Source organism: Sinocyclocheilus rhinocerous, unplaced genomic scaffold (genome assembly GCF_001515625.1).
Source record: "Sinocyclocheilus rhinocerous isolate Xijiao unplaced genomic scaffold, SAMN03320098_v1.1 scaffold1938, whole genome shotgun sequence".
NCBI classification, from domain to species: Eukaryota; Metazoa; Chordata; class Actinopteri; order Cypriniformes; family Cyprinidae; genus Sinocyclocheilus; species Sinocyclocheilus rhinocerous.
Window position 1 is genome coordinate 94,341 of NW_015629065.1, and position 19,518 is coordinate 113,858.

General features: G+C 37.5%; 1 protein-coding gene across 1 annotated transcript in view; it reads right to left on the minus strand.

Moving 5' to 3' along the window:
• hydin (HYDIN axonemal central pair apparatus protein) overlaps positions 1 to 15,777 on the minus strand; it is a 73,099-nt gene extending 57,322 nt beyond the window's left edge. The window contains 6 exon segments of the mRNA XM_016550460.1: positions 11,305 to 11,429; positions 11,548 to 11,747; positions 13,251 to 13,385; positions 13,951 to 14,070; positions 14,580 to 14,705; positions 15,613 to 15,777. Coding sequence (XP_016405946.1) covers positions 11,305 to 11,429; positions 11,548 to 11,747; positions 13,251 to 13,385; positions 13,951 to 14,070; positions 14,580 to 14,705; positions 15,613 to 15,687 — 781 coding nt within the window. The 5' untranslated portion in view covers positions 15,688 to 15,777.
• Positions 15,778 to 19,518: the final 3,741 nt, after the last annotated feature.

Below are 19,518 nucleotides of genomic sequence, written 5' to 3' on the forward strand. Positions count from 1 at the left end.
AAAGAGTGAATAGTAGAAAAGTCCCCATTAACTCTCCAGCAAGCATAAAGTTTTACAATTAGCCAATTATACGACTGGAGCTGCGATTGTTTCAGTCACCATAGTGGTGGTGCTAAATGTAAACAAATAGAAGTGTGTGTTCTTTGTTTGTTACCATGGTGGTGCTGTTGTGCTGCAATGACTGTGAACCTGAAGGTCCATCAGGATAAGAGCTCCCCAGTGAAAAGCAATCACATGACATCACCAAAAACCAATCAGCAGCAAACACAAGTAACATTCAAAACAAGAGCTCAAATCAGAAGTGCAGCTGACTTACATACATTTACCTGCATTTTTATTTGTTTTACTCGTTTGGCTACATTCAAAGCAGGAGCTTCATGCTTAGTGGACTATCACAGCCCTGCCTTGTCCATGATGTCAGCGCACTTACTCATGCACCCACACAAAGCAAAAAACAACAACATTCAAATATAAACAGCAATCACTATAAAATGATATATACCAAGGCGCACTTACTCATGCACCCACACAAAGCAAAAAAACAACAACATTCAAATATAAACAGCAATCACTATAAAATGATATATACCAAGTAAACATTGATCTTGGACAATAAATCTTCTTCTGCTCTGGATATATAGCATTTGGAATATGTAATATGATTGTGCTGACTGACAAACACAGATCTGGGGAGGAGAGGTGCAAATATATGAGACAATTCCTCAAGTAAACAAAGCCAAAGCAAAGTAATGGATATTGTAGAGAAACAAATTTCAGCTGCTACATTTATTGGTTGTCTTAGCACGCTTCAATGCCCAAACGTCACAAGTGCATGCACTATTTCACTTGACATATTACATGCATGCATGTACGAGCAAATGCGTTCACACCTATGTTTTTGCGTGTGCGACTGTGCGTATATGCACACCATTTGCAACTCTTGCACACATTCTAGAGAGAATACTTTTATTTTTCTCAGCATAGATCTCTCTCTGAAGACTCTATTCCGCAGGGGCCATAGCTCTTGGACACAAACAGACAGGTCACCAGAGGCATTTCAGATTGTTAAGACATTACCCACCCTCCTTCATACCATCCCATCGAGACCTTCATGGTATCAGGTATACGGCACATAATTAACCCCTAACCTGTTTGACTTTTTTGTACATTGAGGTCTTCAAAATACACTGATACACAAAATACAAAATACACTGACAAAACGCATCTGACACAAATAACTGAACAACACTGCGTAGCCACAGACTGGTCAGAGTGCCCAATGTTACCCCTGTCCACTGCCAAAAGCACCTACAATGGGAACATGAACCTCAGAACTGGACCATGAAGCAATGGAAGAAGGCTACCTGTTCTGATGAGTCATGTTTTCTTTCAGATCAGGTGGATAGCTAGGTACATGTGCATCATTTACCTGAAGAAATTATGGCAGCAGGATGTACTATGGGAAGAAGGCAAGCCAAAAGAGGCGATGCTCTGGACAGCGTTCTGCTGGGAACCTTGGGTCTTGGCATTTATGTGAATGTTACTTGGCCATGTACCATCTACGTAAACCCACGTACACCCCTTCATGGATAATGCTCCCTGCCACACTGCAAAAATTGTTCAGGAATGATTTAACAACATGACAAAGAGTTCAAAGTGTTGCCTTGGCCTCCACATTCCCCAGATCTCAATCTGACAGAGCATCTATCTTATGGAAGTGCTGGACCAACAAATCCAATCCATGGATGTCCCAACTTTCTGGACTTTTTCACAGGATCTGTGGCTAATGTCTCGGTGCCAGATACCACAAGTCTTGTGGAGTTCAGAGCTGCTTTGGCAGTACAAGGGGGCCTACACGATATTAGGCAGGTGGTTTGGTTGATCGGTATATTTTTACATTTAGATTACCTTTGCCATCAGTTAGTGCTCACTTAATCTTTAAAAACACTAATAATTTATTAACACTGTTAAAAAAATATTATCACAATGCAGCATAGCAAATAATTTGTCAAACAATATCCAAAGGCAAAACTTAGTGTTATCAAATACAAACAGCAAAAAGTGATGTTCTTAAGGTTAAACCACAGAAAATAACAACAGTGTCTTGCAAAATGTAAACAATATGTACTACTACGCTTTGACCAAATGTTTTCCTGTGCTGTTTAGTAAAAACTAATGAGTGTGTAAGTAAGAGGAAACTAAAGCCCGGAGCATTTTCTCTATAGCGGCTGCTCCAGTTATGCAAGCATGTGTCCTAGCAGAAGTACTGCTGTTACTCCATGCACATTTTAAACAAGCCATTGTAACTGCAGCAGAACGTATGAAGTACCAGGAGCAGAAGTATTTGCATTTATGCTTAAGTTTGAAAAGAGAGGAAAGAAGCTGTATGGGAAAAAAATAAAGGCTTTATGAAAGGGAAAAGACAGACAGAGAGTGTACAAGAAAGATAGTAAGATAACAGACAGGCAGAGAGAGAAAAAAAACATTGGGAGAAAAAATGAAACCGTCATAATTATCAATAAGATCCTGAAGATGATACAGGTAGAAGGCAGGTTGTGTCCTGTGGTTTCTTTCTTTTGTCAGCTCCATCCCAGTTTCACCCTTTCAACCTCTCTCTACTGATTAATTCGCCATAGATATCACTTTTCACAAATGAGCCAGAGACATTTAACCTCTGTCTCTATGCATGAAGCTTTAAGAGGGAAAAAAAGAGTGAAGGAAATTGTGTCTTTGATGGGACACTGCATCTGCCAGCGGGCTGAGGGATTGTGGGAGCTTGTTCAGAAGAGAGGGGAGGGGAGAAGAATGGGAAATGAGGAAAGCTTTCATAGTGCTGCAGAGTGTGTGCGTATGTGTGATGTCTTCATCAGCTCACACTTAAGTGCACTCTAAAAAGCCTGTCGAGATAAGGGAATTCTCCTTGAGGAGGAAAGCGGTCTACTTATATCATCAAGTAGACTATAGGATACACATTTGGCCCTCCAGACGAAAGAAAAACAAATCTGAGATGACCAAAACATACAATAGGAAACGTCCTTTTGGACGTCTTGAATAACAACATGCATTCCTACAGCAATTAACCTATGCCAAACATTAATTAGACTACATTGAACAAAATATGCATAAATAAAAGAAAAACAATTATCCTAACAACAGCAACTGATTCTTTAGCCTTTCTGAGGAAGCTGTTAGCATGCATTCTTACAACAGCACAACGCATTTTAGTGATTCGTTCAGCGTACAGCAGTAATTATCTTATTTATTTTCGTGACATGTTTTGTATGCATTGTGTTATGCTGTCTGAGCAGACGACAGACTATTGAACAGGGGAGGAAAGGAGAGAGATTGATATACTGTAGAAAGAATGGAAAAGGCGACCCGTGACCCGTGTTTTGCTTTGGTGCACCATGTTTTCATTCGCAAATATAATACTGCTTTTTTTTCATTCGCTCTCCTCACCTCGATGTTGCCATTTAAACAGACCTAGATGCTTACAGCTCCCTCTGCATCTCTTGTCTCTGAACGCCACGTAATGAGATTTTGTTTCTACATGAATGCCGTTAATAGCAAACAAGCCATGGGTAATGTGCTGCACTGCAATTTGTAATGGAAATATAAGAAATGAGATACATGCGGTACCACAAAACAAACTTCTTCTCATACCGAAGTTCCATGCATGCATTCCCTATTTACAGCTAGAAATGTCTGATGGGAGGGATATCCTTTGAAGAATCCCAAGCGTCCCTTAAAAGGAAATAGCGTTCACTGTATAAGAAAGAGTCACACTGAGTGTGTACTAGCGTGTAGGATCCCCTCTGCCCGACTGCTGCAGCTGCTTCCCGGAGCTTTTTGGCTCTTTATGCATATTTTAGAGTCAATGGACAAACTCTGCAGCCTGGATAAGGCAGATGATACGAAGCAAAACAGCTCGGAGGCATTTGAAAATGTAGGACAGATTAAGTAACTCATCCTTGCCTGTGTTGCTTAGAGAAGTGTCTCTACTCACTTCCAGCTATTGGTAATTAAACACATTATGGTTTCAGAGGGACTACATGGGCTTCAGTAACTCTTTAGCTTTGTAGTCTATTATTCATGGACAGTCAAAACAGTGCGGTTAAAGGCACAGCCACAGATTGCACCTAAGTTGTTCATATAAAACCTGTCACCTGGTTGTCAATAAGTAACACTGACATTAACCTTTAGATTTCATCTGAGCGCATTTTGTTTTTACTTAACTTTTTAAAGGCAAATGTTTATACTGTTTATCTAAATTTTAGATATACATTTTTAGTTTGTCACTGCATTTACATTAGCACATCTATGTTCATTGAATGAAGCGAAACTACTTTGTTTGGCCTTCCAAAAGAGGACACGACTAGAAGAAACTTTTAAAATATCCAACAAAATTGTCAGAATAAGAGCTGATAAAAACATTACAATAATCCACAAGCAACCCACACAACTCCAGTCCATCAATTAACACCTTGCAAAGCGAAAGGCTGTTCAAAACAGTTAAAAACAAATATGTCGGTGATTTTGATGAGAGAGGACAACAGAGGATGGACTTTTCACTGGAGGAAGCATTATCATGGATTATGGACTTGAATTTTGGCCAAAAATGCTGAATTTGCTGAATGATGAATTTCTTTATTACAAACACAACTTTTCGCTTCACAAGACATTTTATCAGCTGTTTGAACTCTCATTCTGATGGCACCCATCCACTGCATAGGATCCATTGATAAGCAAGTGATGTAATTCTAAATTTCTTAAAATCTGTTCTGAATCTGATGAATAAACAACCTGAGGGGGGTGAGTAAATTTTCAGGAAATGTTTATTTTTAGGGTGAACTATTTCACATAAACATCACACCTTCAGTGCAGAACAGTGCAGGGTTAGTGTTTTCCCTATATACTGTGCATAGAGAGCACCTTTAGAGACTTGAGACAGGTCTGTGTGCTTCTCTGAGAGGCAACTGGGACTGCAGGGAAATATTTCTGCCAACCCCAGAACGAAACCAATGAAGACATGCTCCAAAGCAGCTTCATGTTAAACATAAATGAGGAGGAGACAGGAACAGGCGCTAAATAAAAAATGATACTCCCCTGATGGGCGCAAAGTAGTATTTTTAGAGCAGAGCGCATATTAAAATGTTAATGCCAATGGCCTTCAGCAGACCTGTGTGTTTATTCAGTGAGACAGGCAGAGCACCTGCAAAAACCACACACACACACACACACACACACACACACCTAAACCACATGCTCAATTATATGTTGAAATATACACACACATTCACACAGACAATAATTCATGCACACACTGGCATGTCAGTTTAAACACACCCTCTTAGCCATGCACATGAACTTTATTTAAACATTTCTTTGCACCATCTTGCCTATGAATAATGCCTATCCGCCTACCGCTGATTCAGATAAAACAGTGATTCAGCATTAAGATTAAGACGTAATTAAATAATCCTAACAACAAATCAACTATTGCGTTATGTAAAAATATAATTTGAAAAAAATCATTTGAGTCTGCAAATGACTAATATCATAGCTCTCTGAGAGTTTGAGAGTTCAAAGCACAGCCCACAAGTGGAAATTTAAGTAATTTCACAAATTTGCCTGTTCAAAAACAAAACAAGGTGCAACAATAAGGATGGACTGTTGACCCAGGACCAGTGTGAGAGAGTTTCAGGGCAGATGGTGAAGCAGTCAATCAAAATTCAAAAATCAAAATTCTGTCATTAATTACTCACCCTCATGTCATTCTAAACCCATAAGACCTTCGTTCATCTTCGGAACACAGATTAAGATATTTTTGATGAAATCCGAGAGCTTTCTAACCCTGCATAGACAGCAAGGGAACTACCACGAACAAGGCACAGAAACGTAGCAAGGACATTGGTAAAATAGTCCATGTGACATCAGCGGTTCAACCGTTTACGAAGCTATGAGAATACTTTTTGTGTGCAAAGAAAACAAAAATAACAACTTTATTCAACAGTTCTTCTCCTCCTCATCCCGTCTGCAGTTATGTGCCGCCATTACGGAGACAGTATCACGACGCATGCGTGCCCTTCCGCATCATGTAAACAACGTATGCGCATGGCGCTGCTGCTTACGTAACACACACATGTGTCAGCACTAGGGCTGTCACGATTCGTCGATTCTATTCGACTATTCGATTTTAAAAAATCCTCAACTTCATTTTGCCTGCTTCGACTAACCGGCAAAATACCGGAAGTGGCGCATTCACGGACAAGAATCCATAAAACACATTATTAGACTGTTTTCCAAGGCTGCATGCTATATTAAACCCGTTTAAAAATTATAATTAAGCATAACTGTGAATTCACAAATGCTACGATTTAATTAAATAATTATATGCGATGCAGTTATAGGCGTGTAGGTAGGCTGCATGCTATATTAAACCCGTTTAAAAATTATAATTAAGCATAACTGTGAATTCACAAATGCTACGATTTAATTAAATAATTATATGCGATGCAGTTATAGGCGTGTAGGTAACATACGTGCGTCTCACAGCGGCTCCGTTCACATTAAATGCTGTTCCACAGGAACTGTTATCATTTACATGTGTGGAGCGCAATAAAACCATATGATTTCTTGCTTTTGATACTTTATTTGAACTAATTATTATTGCCTCATTGCTATTATATATGTATTTTAAGTAAATTTAAAGGCTATTGTTCACTTAGCCTACATCTATTTTTATTACCACAAATTTATTATTGTGGTATACATATTACATATATACATATTATACACATTTATTATTAGTAGACCAGAACATGTGGACATGTTGTCATTCTTACACTATAATACTGAACTTTGATTTCAGTGATTTGGACTATGAGATGGACACTTGCTTCTTGCACTCTATGTTGCACTTTACTTTTGCTTTAAAAAATGATTTCATAGAAATTTGGATTTCATTTGGAGTTTCACTACTGAAGTCCTCTGTTTTTCATCATGCTGGAGAAGGTTTAAATGTGTTGTTTACACATTTCTAAGAGTACTTTTAATACTTAAAATTTTTAATAATAATAACTTTTAATAATAAAATTTTAATACTTGATTCTAGTGGACTCTAAACATTGCATTTATTTAATGTGAAAACCCAACTGTTGGGGTTAATTGAAATAATTTTTCCCTTTGTAGTTGTACTCACAGCTGTAATGAACAGAAGCCCAGAACATGTGGATATATTGGCATTAAGAACATGCTGACTTTCTCAGACTTTTGTAATTATTTTCTTTTTATTTAATTTTACTCTTTTAGTTTTACATTTCGTCAATGGCTTGTTTACATTTATACTTTTTTATGGTACACTACTGAATGGCAAAGTTAAAAGTTTAATAAAATGTTCTTTAAAATTGTTGATTTTTTTTTGCGGGAAATTAATCGTTTAGATTAATCGATAAATTAGTAGACAGATTAATCGAAATAAAAATAGTCGTTAGTGGCAGCCCTAGTCAGCACGTGTATGCGTTGTTTACATGATGAGGCAAGTGCGCGCATGCGTCGTGATACTGTCTCCGAAAAAAGTATTCTTGTAGCGTCATAAACTTACGGCTGAACCGCTGATATCACATGGACTATTTTACTGATGTCCTTGCTACGTTTCTGTGCCTTGATTGTGGTAGCTCCCTTGCTGTCTATGGAGGGTCAGAGAGGTCTCGGATTTCATCAAAAATATCTTAATTTGTGTTTTGAAGATGAACGAAGGTCTTACGGCTTTGGAACGACATGAGGGTGAGTAATTAACCCTTTGAGCGGTATGGTCCCACATATGGGATTTTTATTTCCATGCCCCTGGGAGTACGGTCCCACATATGGGATTTAGAACGTTCGGTGACGTCACATAACTGTCAAATTAAAACTGTGCTTTCGCGCTTTAGCTGGCTGCTGAGCCAGAGAGAGAAGTACACTGCGCTTGTCATATTATCACAACTATGCAGTGTTTGATGACCTAATACCTTAACCCTTTGAGCGGGCGGTATGGTCATATGGGATTTTTATTTCCATGCCCCTGGGAGTACGGTCCCACATATGGGATTTAGAACGTTCGGTGACGTCACATAACTGTCAAATTAAAACTGTGCTTTCGCGCTTTAGCTGGCTGCTGAGCCAGAGAGAGAAGTACACTGCGCTTGTCATATTATCACAACTATGCAGTGTTTTTAACCACATAATGTTTATTTTAGGTTTCAGACATTTAAATACACATAAGTACTAGTAAAACAATACATTTAGAGTTTGTAAAATACAGACATATGTCTATGGAAGCAACAATAACAATCCATTCAAATTTAATTTGCCGATGTGTTTTATTCATATCAGATACGCATAGTGTAAGTAACTATAAAGTTCACTCTATTCTTCACCCAGTTCACCGGCCACTTATTACTTGTATTTCGGTAGAAACTGATTAATTCACGTGCTGTAAATCCAACTGACAGGACTCTCTGAACTGCAGCGCGAACAAACATGGCGGCGCCCATCTCACTTTTTAGATCATGATCTGCGTCGCCATGGAAACAGAAGGGGAAACGTTCTAAAATAACGGTCGCCTTAAAAAAACTCACTCTGGGGGTGTCACAGATCGGCCAGGCTCAACCACCTCCTCAGACCACCTACCAAGTCCAATCGGTAACTGGAAGACCACTCAGTCAGAGACACGTACGTCACAGCGTGGGTCCGCTACTCTTACAAGTTGGTCAATTGCATCGGTGAAGTTCCGCTACCCACTTCCCCTCGTTCCGGCAGCCTTGGAACACCTACGCGGAGCCACCGCCTTCACTTCTCTGTCCTGGTCACCAGCTGCCACGAAGGCCTTTGAAGTACTTAAGAAAGCCTTCACTTCTGCCCCTCTCCTTATCCATCCAGACCCAAATAGACCATTTGTGGTCGAGGTGGACGCTTCCACTACAGGAGTCGGAGGTGTACTTTCTCAGCAGCAGGGGACTTCAGCCAAACTCCATCCATGTGCCTTCTTCTCACGCAAACTCAACCCGGCGGAGAGGAATTATGACATCGGCAACAGGGAGCTCCTGGCTATCAAGCTAGCCCTAGAGGAATGGAGGCATTGGTTGGAGGGAGCACATCATCCATTCAGCGTCCTCACTGACCACCATGCTCCTGAGGAGGTCAGTGAGGAACCAGAATCCATTATCCCCACGGAAATCTTCGTAAGCCCCATCCAATGGAAGGATAACCCAGTCACGTCACAGATCGGCCAGGCTCAACCACCTCCCAATCACAGCGAACACCATCACCTGAGTTCTAATCCCACGCACCTGTCACGGATCAACAATCACTCTCAGCTCCCATACAAAAGCACACACCTCACTTCACTCCAGTGTCCAATCTCGTTTCATCAAAGTGGACTCTCTCTCTCTGATATCCTTACACGATACATTGAAAGACTTTACCTGCCTGTGATACTTACCTCCAGTGTGTTCTCCTGTGTTCCATTCCCTAGTCCGTTCCCGTCATCTGCTCCATGGATTCCCCGTGTACTCATCAACTGAGGTGTGTGCAGTCCTCTTTCTCCCTTCCACGATCTCCTGGGAGGACCATATACGGAATCACTCTTCCCCTCTTCCTGAAGACGGTTTACTTTAGCTCATATACTCACCTGCCCAATCCATCTGCATCTACTGCTGATAATAAACATTATTGTATTTTTCTAACCCTCTGTGTGAGTCTCCTTCCGTAACAGGGGGGACCGCTAGAATATTTTAAACTCGCCACTGAAAGGGTTAATGATATAATTTTCATTTTTGGGTGAACTATCCCTTTAACTTGTGATATGTCAAATTATACAGAAATTACTGTCATCATATGCAGCAATGAATGTCAAATCATATGGACATTCATAAACATGCAGCTAATATAATTTCAAGCTGCTGTATTATTTTTAAAGCAGAAAGTGTTTTTTAAAACATCTAAAATTACTTATTTTATTTTTATAGATTTCAAAATGTAATTTATTCCTGTGATGGCAAAACGTAATTTTCAGCAGCAAATGCTCCAGTCTTCAGTGTCACATGATCTTTTAGAAATCATTCTTATATGTTGAAAACATAACACTTGAAAATGATTATGTTTCTCAATATTTTTGTGGAAAACATGATACACTTTTTTCAGGATTCTTCGATGAATAGAACGTTTAAAAGAACATTTTGAAGAACAATTTCCTTTAAAAATCTTACTGACCAAACTTTTGAACAGTGGTGTATTTTCTGGCATGAAAACAGAATCCAAAATTTAATTTTTTTAGTAGTGGAACCTGTGCATCCTGATGTATATCACATTATCATACAGACAATGGAAAGTAGGGCTGAACGATTTTGGAAAATAATCTAATTGCGATTTTTTTTTACCAATATTGCGATTGCGATTTAATATGCAATTATTTTTTAAAGCTCTTTATGAGCTATAAATCATTGTATAGTATGACCAACACACTATTAGATAGATTAAACATAAATGTTCTTTTCTGTAGGCCAGGGTATTATTTATGAGGTTAACTAGGCACCCACAACATTTCAGGCTCAAAAATATCTGTTCATTAAAAATATAATTTATTAATAGAACTATTCGCCTAAAGGACTACCCTTTGAAAGAGCAAAATGTAGCATTCTAGCTCAAATACAATGAAGTAACGAATTAAAAAAAAAATACCTAAAGAATAATACATTCAATTCCACAAAACCTTGAGGAAAGTCATGTACAGATATTATGCCTAAAAAAGCACAATGCAATTTGGCTTATGTGATGTATCAATGTGATGTTTTGCAATTTATTGTACTTTAAAATATCATCTCCATTATTGTATGTGCAGTGTATGTGTGGGTAGTGAAAAGTAAAGAGAATATTTGTATATTAAAACTATTCTTAGTAGACTGGAAAATATTTAATTTAATTTTAATTTATGCATTTAGCAGACGCTTTTATTCAAAGCGACTTACAGTGCATTCAGGCTATACATTTTTTACCAGTATGCGTGTTCCCTGGGAATTGAACCCATGACCTTTTGCGCTGCTAACGCAATGCTCTACCACTGAACCACAGGAACATTAAATATAAATCCTTGGAAAATATAAAGATAAACTGACATTAACAGTGAAGGTTAATAATAAGATCATTTACACTTGCTGGCGATTGCATGTGGAAATCAGTACCTGTGTCACAGTGACATACAGCAGTGTTGCAGAGGAGGAGTTTGTGGGAAGAGCAGATTGTGGTGATGTAATTAGCAGTAAATACCTGAATGGTAGTGCAGCAGCAAAACCTGGCTGTGATCCCCTGTGCTTTTAGGCAAGAACGCAACGGTAACTTGCATGCTTTGACCAACATCAAGAGTTCCTATGGATGGTTCTACGGAAAATGGGCTGTGGGGAACATATACACCATTTATAAATGCAATATTAAAAAGAAAGTGTCAGTCACAGATCAAAATGATCTGTACAACACAATGTCCAAAAATCTGCACTGACATGCCTCTCTTACCTACACGTGCTGAGCTGGAATTTTGCCTCACAATTTCCTATGTTCCGCACAAGCAGAGTTCTCTGGGACAAGCACTTAACCGGACAACCTTGGAAATGCAGACTATCTGGGAAGTCCAAGATGGCACGGGGCCCAATTGCACGAATAGGAACTTCAAACTTTTCACGTTCAGTCACACAGATGAGTCTGTGGATGTAATCCTACAATTACAAGCATCTGAATGTTAGTGGTGATACACAAAGGAACATAAAGCCTTGAAGAAGGCAAGGCCTTAAAGGGATAGTTCACCCGAAAATTAAAATTCTGTCATTAATTACTCACCCTCAAGTCATTCCGACCCCGTAAGACCTTTGTTCATCTTCGGAACACAAATTGAGATATTTTTGATGAAATCCAAGTACTTTCTGACCCTGCATAGACAGCAACGAAACTGACACATTCAAGGCCCCGAAAAGTAGTAAAGACATCATTAAAATAGTCCATGTGACATCAGTGGTTCAACCGTAATGTTATGAAGCTACGAGAATACTTTTTGTGCGCAAAGAAAACAAAAATAACAAATTTATTCCACAATTTCTTCTCTTCCATGTCAGTCTTACAAGAGTACCACGACGCATGCATGCGGTGCTGCTGACGCAGGGCCTGGCGTTATGTGTTGTGGTACGTGTGGTAAGAGGAAATTGTTGAATAAAGTTGTTATTTTTGTTTTGTTTGCGCACAGAAAGTATTCTCATAGCTTCATAACATTATGGTTGAACAATGATGTCACATGGACTATTTTAACGATAGTGATAATGATATTTTACCGATCCTTATTACCTTTCTGGACCTTGAACTTGTCAGTTGCGTTGCTGTCTATAGAGGGTCAGAAAGCTCTCAGATTTCATCAAAAATATCTTAGGGTGCTTTCACCGGCCAAACGAACCGAGCTAAGGGGGGAAACACGCAAGGTTCCGAAACAACGAGCCAGGTGTGAAAGCACCCTTAATTTGTGTTCCGAAGATGAACGAAAGTCTTACGGGTTTGGAACGACATGAGGGTGAGTAATTAATGACAGAAATTTCATTTTTGGGTGAACTATCCCTTTAAAACAAACCTAAATATGGTACTGTACATCTAGTACATATGGTATGCTTAATCAATTAATCAATCCTAATTTAAATAAACCCCTGAATTTGGGAATTACTGTATTGAAGAATTAATCCATAATCCTCAATCAGATGCAAAACCTTACAGAGAATACAAGCAAGAGAGGAAATACTGGGCCACCATAGATCTATTGAACTGACTCTATTTGAATTAATGCATGAAGAAATTTCCATTAATGTTTTGCCAAACCAAAATAGATTAGCAGGCCACTTCACAGACTGCAAAAGAGTATCTAATGGACAAATGAGTGGCCGTGGTGGACAAGTCTCTCATGTCCTCTGCTTACCAAAGTACTTTCTCAGATTTCTTAAAGATATGTTAAACATTAAAATGAGACTTGACTTTGAGGTTTATTTGCAACATTGTGTTGTAGAGACAGAATTACAGACATCACTGTGTGACAGTTTTTGCATATTTTGCATAACTTTTTTTGGTTATACATTTAAATGCATGCAATTGGCTCATGAGTACACTGACAATGATCATATAATGTATAACCAATTAAATAGTAGGTGTCAGCTGCATTTGTTGCTTATTGAAACTATAAACTTTACCTTGTTCTCCTGTGGAGTGAATAGAACGGTAAATATAGATGCCATGCCTGGGGCCACTTTCTTACTAGCATCTAGTGGGCTGGCCACTTTAAAATAAAGTGAGTCATCTTCAATTACCTTTACCAGTCGAGGAACCTGTAATGGTTATAAACATACCTTTGTCAAGCCAGTGTTCATTACACACGAAAATGAACAAAATAATGTCTAACTGTCTTAAAGGAATAGTGCAAGATGTTGAATGGTGTGAATCAGAATGGCATGAACTACAAGCTACCAATATAGATTAACAAAATCATATACTGTATCCTCCAGGTCAGATTTATGCCAAAATACAGACAGAGGTCCAAAAAAGAAGATTTGCAGAGACAATTAAATTTAAACCAATTGCATCTCTATTTTGTGGACAGGTGAATTGGTTTATGTGTATAAAGGTTTTCATAAATCCTGGTAATTGGAAAATGTCCAGGACTTGATTTGCGGTGGTGGGATGCAAATCGCTTGTGCTAACAATCAGGCAAATAAATCTCCTTTCAATTCATTTCCATCCTTTGAACTGGAAGTTCATAATAAAGCATATACCAGTATAAAGACAAATGCACCCAAATGTACTAAATATTCTTTGTTTGTTTTTTTAAATACATTCATTGTGTAATTGTGCAACAAACTGACTGTATAATCTCCTCAGAAGGATAAAAGTTACCTTGTCACTGTTCCGCAGCTCTAAGGGCACCTTGTATGTCTTAAATGGTGAGTAGTTCTGAAACACAATCTCAGACGGATATGGCTGAAACATGGCCTGGTCCAAATCTAATGAGGAAAACTGTATTTAAAAAAAAAAAAAAAAAGTCAAAGCCAAAGTCAGACTTTTAGATAATATCTGATGAAATGTTTAAATATAAAATGTAGAAAATGACTCAACAAATGGCTTTTGCATTCAAATGTCCACTTTATTAAGGGAAAAAAAACATAAAAACATCTGTGAATTGTGTTGTGTGAGAAGAATCAGATGCAGCACACCCAGGGTTGTGTTGAGGCAGAACATACAGCATTCGTCACTGAGAAGATTTTCACATATAATTACCTCCATCACATCCAGTCTGACTCACATTTTATTAGGTCAATATAGTACAATATAGGTACTGTAAACAGCTACAGTTACTATACTATATATATTAAAAGCCATTAGTATCTCCCCAGAGAGAGACTGTGATAATGACCTTAATTAACTTTGAAAATGTTGCTGCTAAGATACTTGGAACCAGTGATGTAGAAGAATAAACTAAATAATTAAGCTCTTGTACTGAGCATTGTAAAATGCTGATATTTTACCTTGTGATGTGTGGTCTCACTCATATCTAAGAGCTCCAGGATACGGGGCGGATGCATCTCGTAAGTGTTTGATAATCGTTCTTCTGTAGTCTGGCACATTTCTCGAGCATATACAGATGGAATCAGCTGCAAAGACATATGCAGCCTGTTATGAGCGCATTTATCCACTATGTAAAAATATTTTCCTATATTCTGCATAAATCTATATTGCATATATTATTCTTGGAACAATTCTTATTATGAAAAGCACTATATAAATAAATTAAACTGAAATGAGTTGATAAACTTTGCATGTCTTTTGGCTTAAGCAGGGGTCTCAAACCCTGATCCTGGAGAGCTACCATTCTGCAGATTTCAGCTCCAACCCCAATCAACACACCTCAACCAGTTAATCAAGGTGTTCAGGATTACTTGATCATTACAGACAGGCAGAGGTGTTGGAGCAGGGTTGAAACTGAAGTCTGCAGGTTGGTAGCTCCCTGGGGTTGGAGCAGGGTTGGAGATCCCTGGACTAGACTGTTTGCTTTATATTGCATAACAGTGACATGCAGACATCAGGAAGTTTGCTTCTTGACATATACATAGATATGGTCTATTGGATATAAATGACAAACAAAAATAAAAGGGAAAAAATAAAAGGGATCTGTTACAATAAATAAAATTGGACTAGAGAAGAACAGGTTGTCAACACTCAACAGCTTTCAATCACCCACCTGTCAATCAACAAGGAACATAAACAATGCACTTATTTTTCATGGTCAGACTCTTAATGTAAATGCTTAATGTACTGTAGTGAAGGATGTGGTTCATTTTTAATAGCTAGTTATGTGATTCAAAACACTGCATTTTAGGTGTCCTTTTAAGAAAGAACAGTAAGTCTGTATGTTTATGTAAATTGTAGTTTAATGAATTACTAATAGTTAGTGCTCTGTTTGGAGGCAGGGATTTAAGTTAATGATAAGGGTAACCTGCTGCTTTAAAATTACAGTTTTAAGATATAGATATAGATGTATATATAGATTAAAATACTCACCTCAGAATTTGCTTCCCGTTTTACCAGTTTGGGATTTCGGGGTGCCACCACTTTTGTTTTGAATCCTGCTGGCATCTTCTCGCGCGAACTTCGGAGGTTTGAGTGAGAATCTTGGACATTCGAGGCTGGCTTTTTGAAACAAACTGACTCACGTTTTTGAGTAAAAATGAAATCTGATGCTAATTACAGAAATGTCTGGGGGGTTTTCTCGCGTGATTGACGATGACAAGCGATAAATGTTTAACCGAGAAGCAGGTGGCTAGTCGCCATTCGCACGCTAGGACGCTTCATTGGTACTGTTGTGTTTATCCGAAACACAAGACGTTTAAAATGGATTTTTATCAAATAACCACACGGCTACATTATGAACTAAGTGTCAGAACAATAAAATTAATAACGCTTTTTAAATTCCAGCCCTTTTCTTGTGAAGGCTCTTCCTCAAGCGCTCATTTCTCAGCTTTGAGCTTGGTGGTTACCATGACAGCGGTCGCCATGGCACCGAGGCACTGAACGTTTTCAGTAAACAGCTCATTGATTGGTGTGCGTGTACAAAGACGCCCTGTGATTCGCTGAAAGTTTTGTAGGTGAGGACATCTGTACCATAGCAACTTAAAACCACAAACAAACTGTACCGTTCCCTTGATTAAAATCTCAAAGAACAGTAAAGAGGAGACTGTACAAGACACCATAATCTTATGTCAGGGAACAATGGCAGGATAAACACATTTGATAAACATTTTATTTTACACTTTATATTCACATTAAGGTTCTCAGCAGTAGATTTATTAAATTAGACTAAAATCCTGAAGTGTTTTTTCTGACTACTATTTAGTGTAACATTAGGCAGACAGTCTGTCCCCTTTGACCCAACCATGTGTAATATTATTTCAAAAAATATAAAATGTAATTTGCACATGTATGTATGAGTGTCATGGCAAAATAAGTAATAATTAGGGCTGTCAGTCGATTAAAATTTTTTATCTAATTAATTACATGATGTTTCGATTAATTAATCGCAAAATAAATTTGACTGTGAAAATACCCACAAAAGATTATTTAAAGCTATTTTTGTGTTAAATGAGAAAGTATCAAGTAGACATTACAAATTGTAGCTTTAGAACTATTTTATTTGATTCAACATAAAATTTAAGTTTAAGCTGTCATTGAAAATACTTATATGATTTCACATAAACATTTAGGCTACAACAGCCTAACATAAACTATGGAACATAAAAGAAAATCATTTGAGAAACATCTCAGTATTTTTTGTTCATACAATGAAAGTCATTGGTAACCAAAAGAGCTTTGTTACCAACAGTCTTTAAAATACCTTCTTTTATGTTCCACAAAAGAAAGGTTTGACACGACATGAGGGTGAGTAAATGATGACAGAATTTTATTTTTTGGGGTGAACTATCCCTTTAATGTTTTTATTTTTATCTTTATTATTATTATTATATTTTTATTTATTTAATTAAATGATACTCTAAGAAAATCTGCCAGCAGGTGGCGGTAAATATCTTTGTGTCTTTCATTCATTCGAATGGCTAATTCATTCAGGAATGAAGTAAATGGCTCTCTTTATGAATGGGACTTTGAATCATTGGTTCACACAATTCGTTCAAAACGCGGATTCATTCAGAAACTAAACACACTGTGTTGCTCGGAGATGCGCAACAATTCTGCTATGGCTTTAAAGGTAATGTTCTCTGCTAAATTGAGCAAAATCAATATTATTGTGTTTAAAATATAACACAGTATCAACTTCTTATTTACTGAACTGCTGTATAAAATCACATTTAAACTCGTAATATTCGGGACAAAATCAGCACTAGTGTGATACTGCTCTCGCTATTGCTCTCGCTGCTCGTGTAATATCGCTTATCGTATGATATAAATGAGACAAAAACACATACAGGGACATTTTTGCACCAATATCTTGAATTTTAGGGCATAACTGCATTTATGGAGTTGTTGCTCTGCATCATATTTGTCAACAGTCAACTGTATGAAATGTAAGATGATGTACAGGTCTGGGGGCGGGGCCAGTGTGTTAACTGCGTTAAAATATTTTAATCGCGATATTTTTTTAAAACTAATTAATTAAGTTAACGCGTTAAACTGACAGCCCTAAATAATATATTTTGAATTTGACATAGTTACTAATTCTCATTCCTACCAAAGCAAATACACATCTCTTTCATACCTTGAACCATTTTTAAAAAGATATCAAAATTGCATCTATTTGCCTTTTTATACAGTGACTTATACTGAAAAAGACAATGTTTTCACTCGCTCAGCCATTTTACATCCATTGTGACTTTATTAAGGTCATTTTCTTTTCTCTTATTCCTTTTCTCTCCCACCCAGCAGTTGTTCCAAAAGTAAGAGTGTTGAGCATAGCATAATAATAGCATAATACATAAATAAACATGGGTGTGGTGCATCTCTTGTCATAACATGAAATGCAGTTTGAGATTTTGCACCAACAACATATGTAGAGTTTAATACTGATTATAGGCTACCCTTGTGAAAAAGAAATACAAGGCTTTTAGAATATTATACTGAAGTGCCAACTGAATATAATTGTTTTGGAAACTTTATATGCATGTTTGCAATTAAATGAAATTTAAATTTATAATAAATGCAATTAGGTTGCAAATTAGTACATTTAAAATATACATAGTTTAAATTTTTATAACACTACAGTTAAAATTAAGTACTTTAATGTTATTCAATACATTAAAATAAGTGTATTTCTTCAAAGCATGACAAAAGATTATTAAAACATAATAATTTAAAATGCACTCTACAGTAAAATTTTAATTTGACATTATTACAAACAGCACTTTTTAAAAGTGTAATTAGTTATGTTAAAAAAAAGTCATGAAAGCGTATGTTCTTTAAGTACCCTTAGTGGCCTTTTATTTCATTAATATTATATTATCTGTAAGTACACTAAGTGCACATTCAATATAATTAAGTGCACTTCTTTTTCACATGGGAAAGTGTCTTTCTCAAAGTATTAACTTTAAATAGTTCAAATGTGCTTTATTTTACATTTTAATTTAGACTGAAGTTTTATATATGTTGCATTTACCAATAGTCCACAAACAATACATGCATAAAACACAAGCAAAAAGGGTTTTACAATCTGATGACATGAAGAATTACATTTTATAGCAACTTAAGAATCGACCACTGAAGAAACCCATTGGTCAATCACTAATCTGACCAATCAATGTCCCCTTAATGTTCATGGTGGTTACAGCCCTACTTTAATGTATGTACTGAATGTACTGTATAATAAAACATCAAGAGCTTTTTCTAATCCTCTAAGAACATAACCAACTCAAAAACCCATTACAGCAGAGAATTAGTTTGGTAGGTTTATAAGAGGCGGGTCAACTGTTGAACCTAAGTGACTTCAAAGACCTACTGAAGAACTTCATTTATTATTTAGTTTAGTTTTAAGAGTGAAAGGTGGTAAACCACTGAATATTTAACTACAGCAGCAGACGAAGCTGTGTCAAAGTCCAGTTGGTATTTAAAAAAAACATCCATAATCTCTGCTAGTGACAAATGTTTCCCTGGACACTTCGGTTAAACTAACGTTACATAGAAACACGTTATTTCCCCTGCTGTGAGGCACCACTACACGTCTGTGCTGGTCCTGGCAGGATGACAGTTCTCAAGGCTCTTTAACTGCGGGTCAGTGAGCGGCCCATTCTCACAGAAAATTGGATTAGAACAACGAGCGCTGTTTAAGAAACCAGTTTTAAGACGGACTCCTCATCCGTCACGCCATCCCACGAGACCGTCGGGTGCAGGGTGCGAACTACGGGGGAGCTAGGAGGAGCTCGGCTCCCCTTAAAGGGGTCCTATTATGCTCTTTTACAAAGTCTT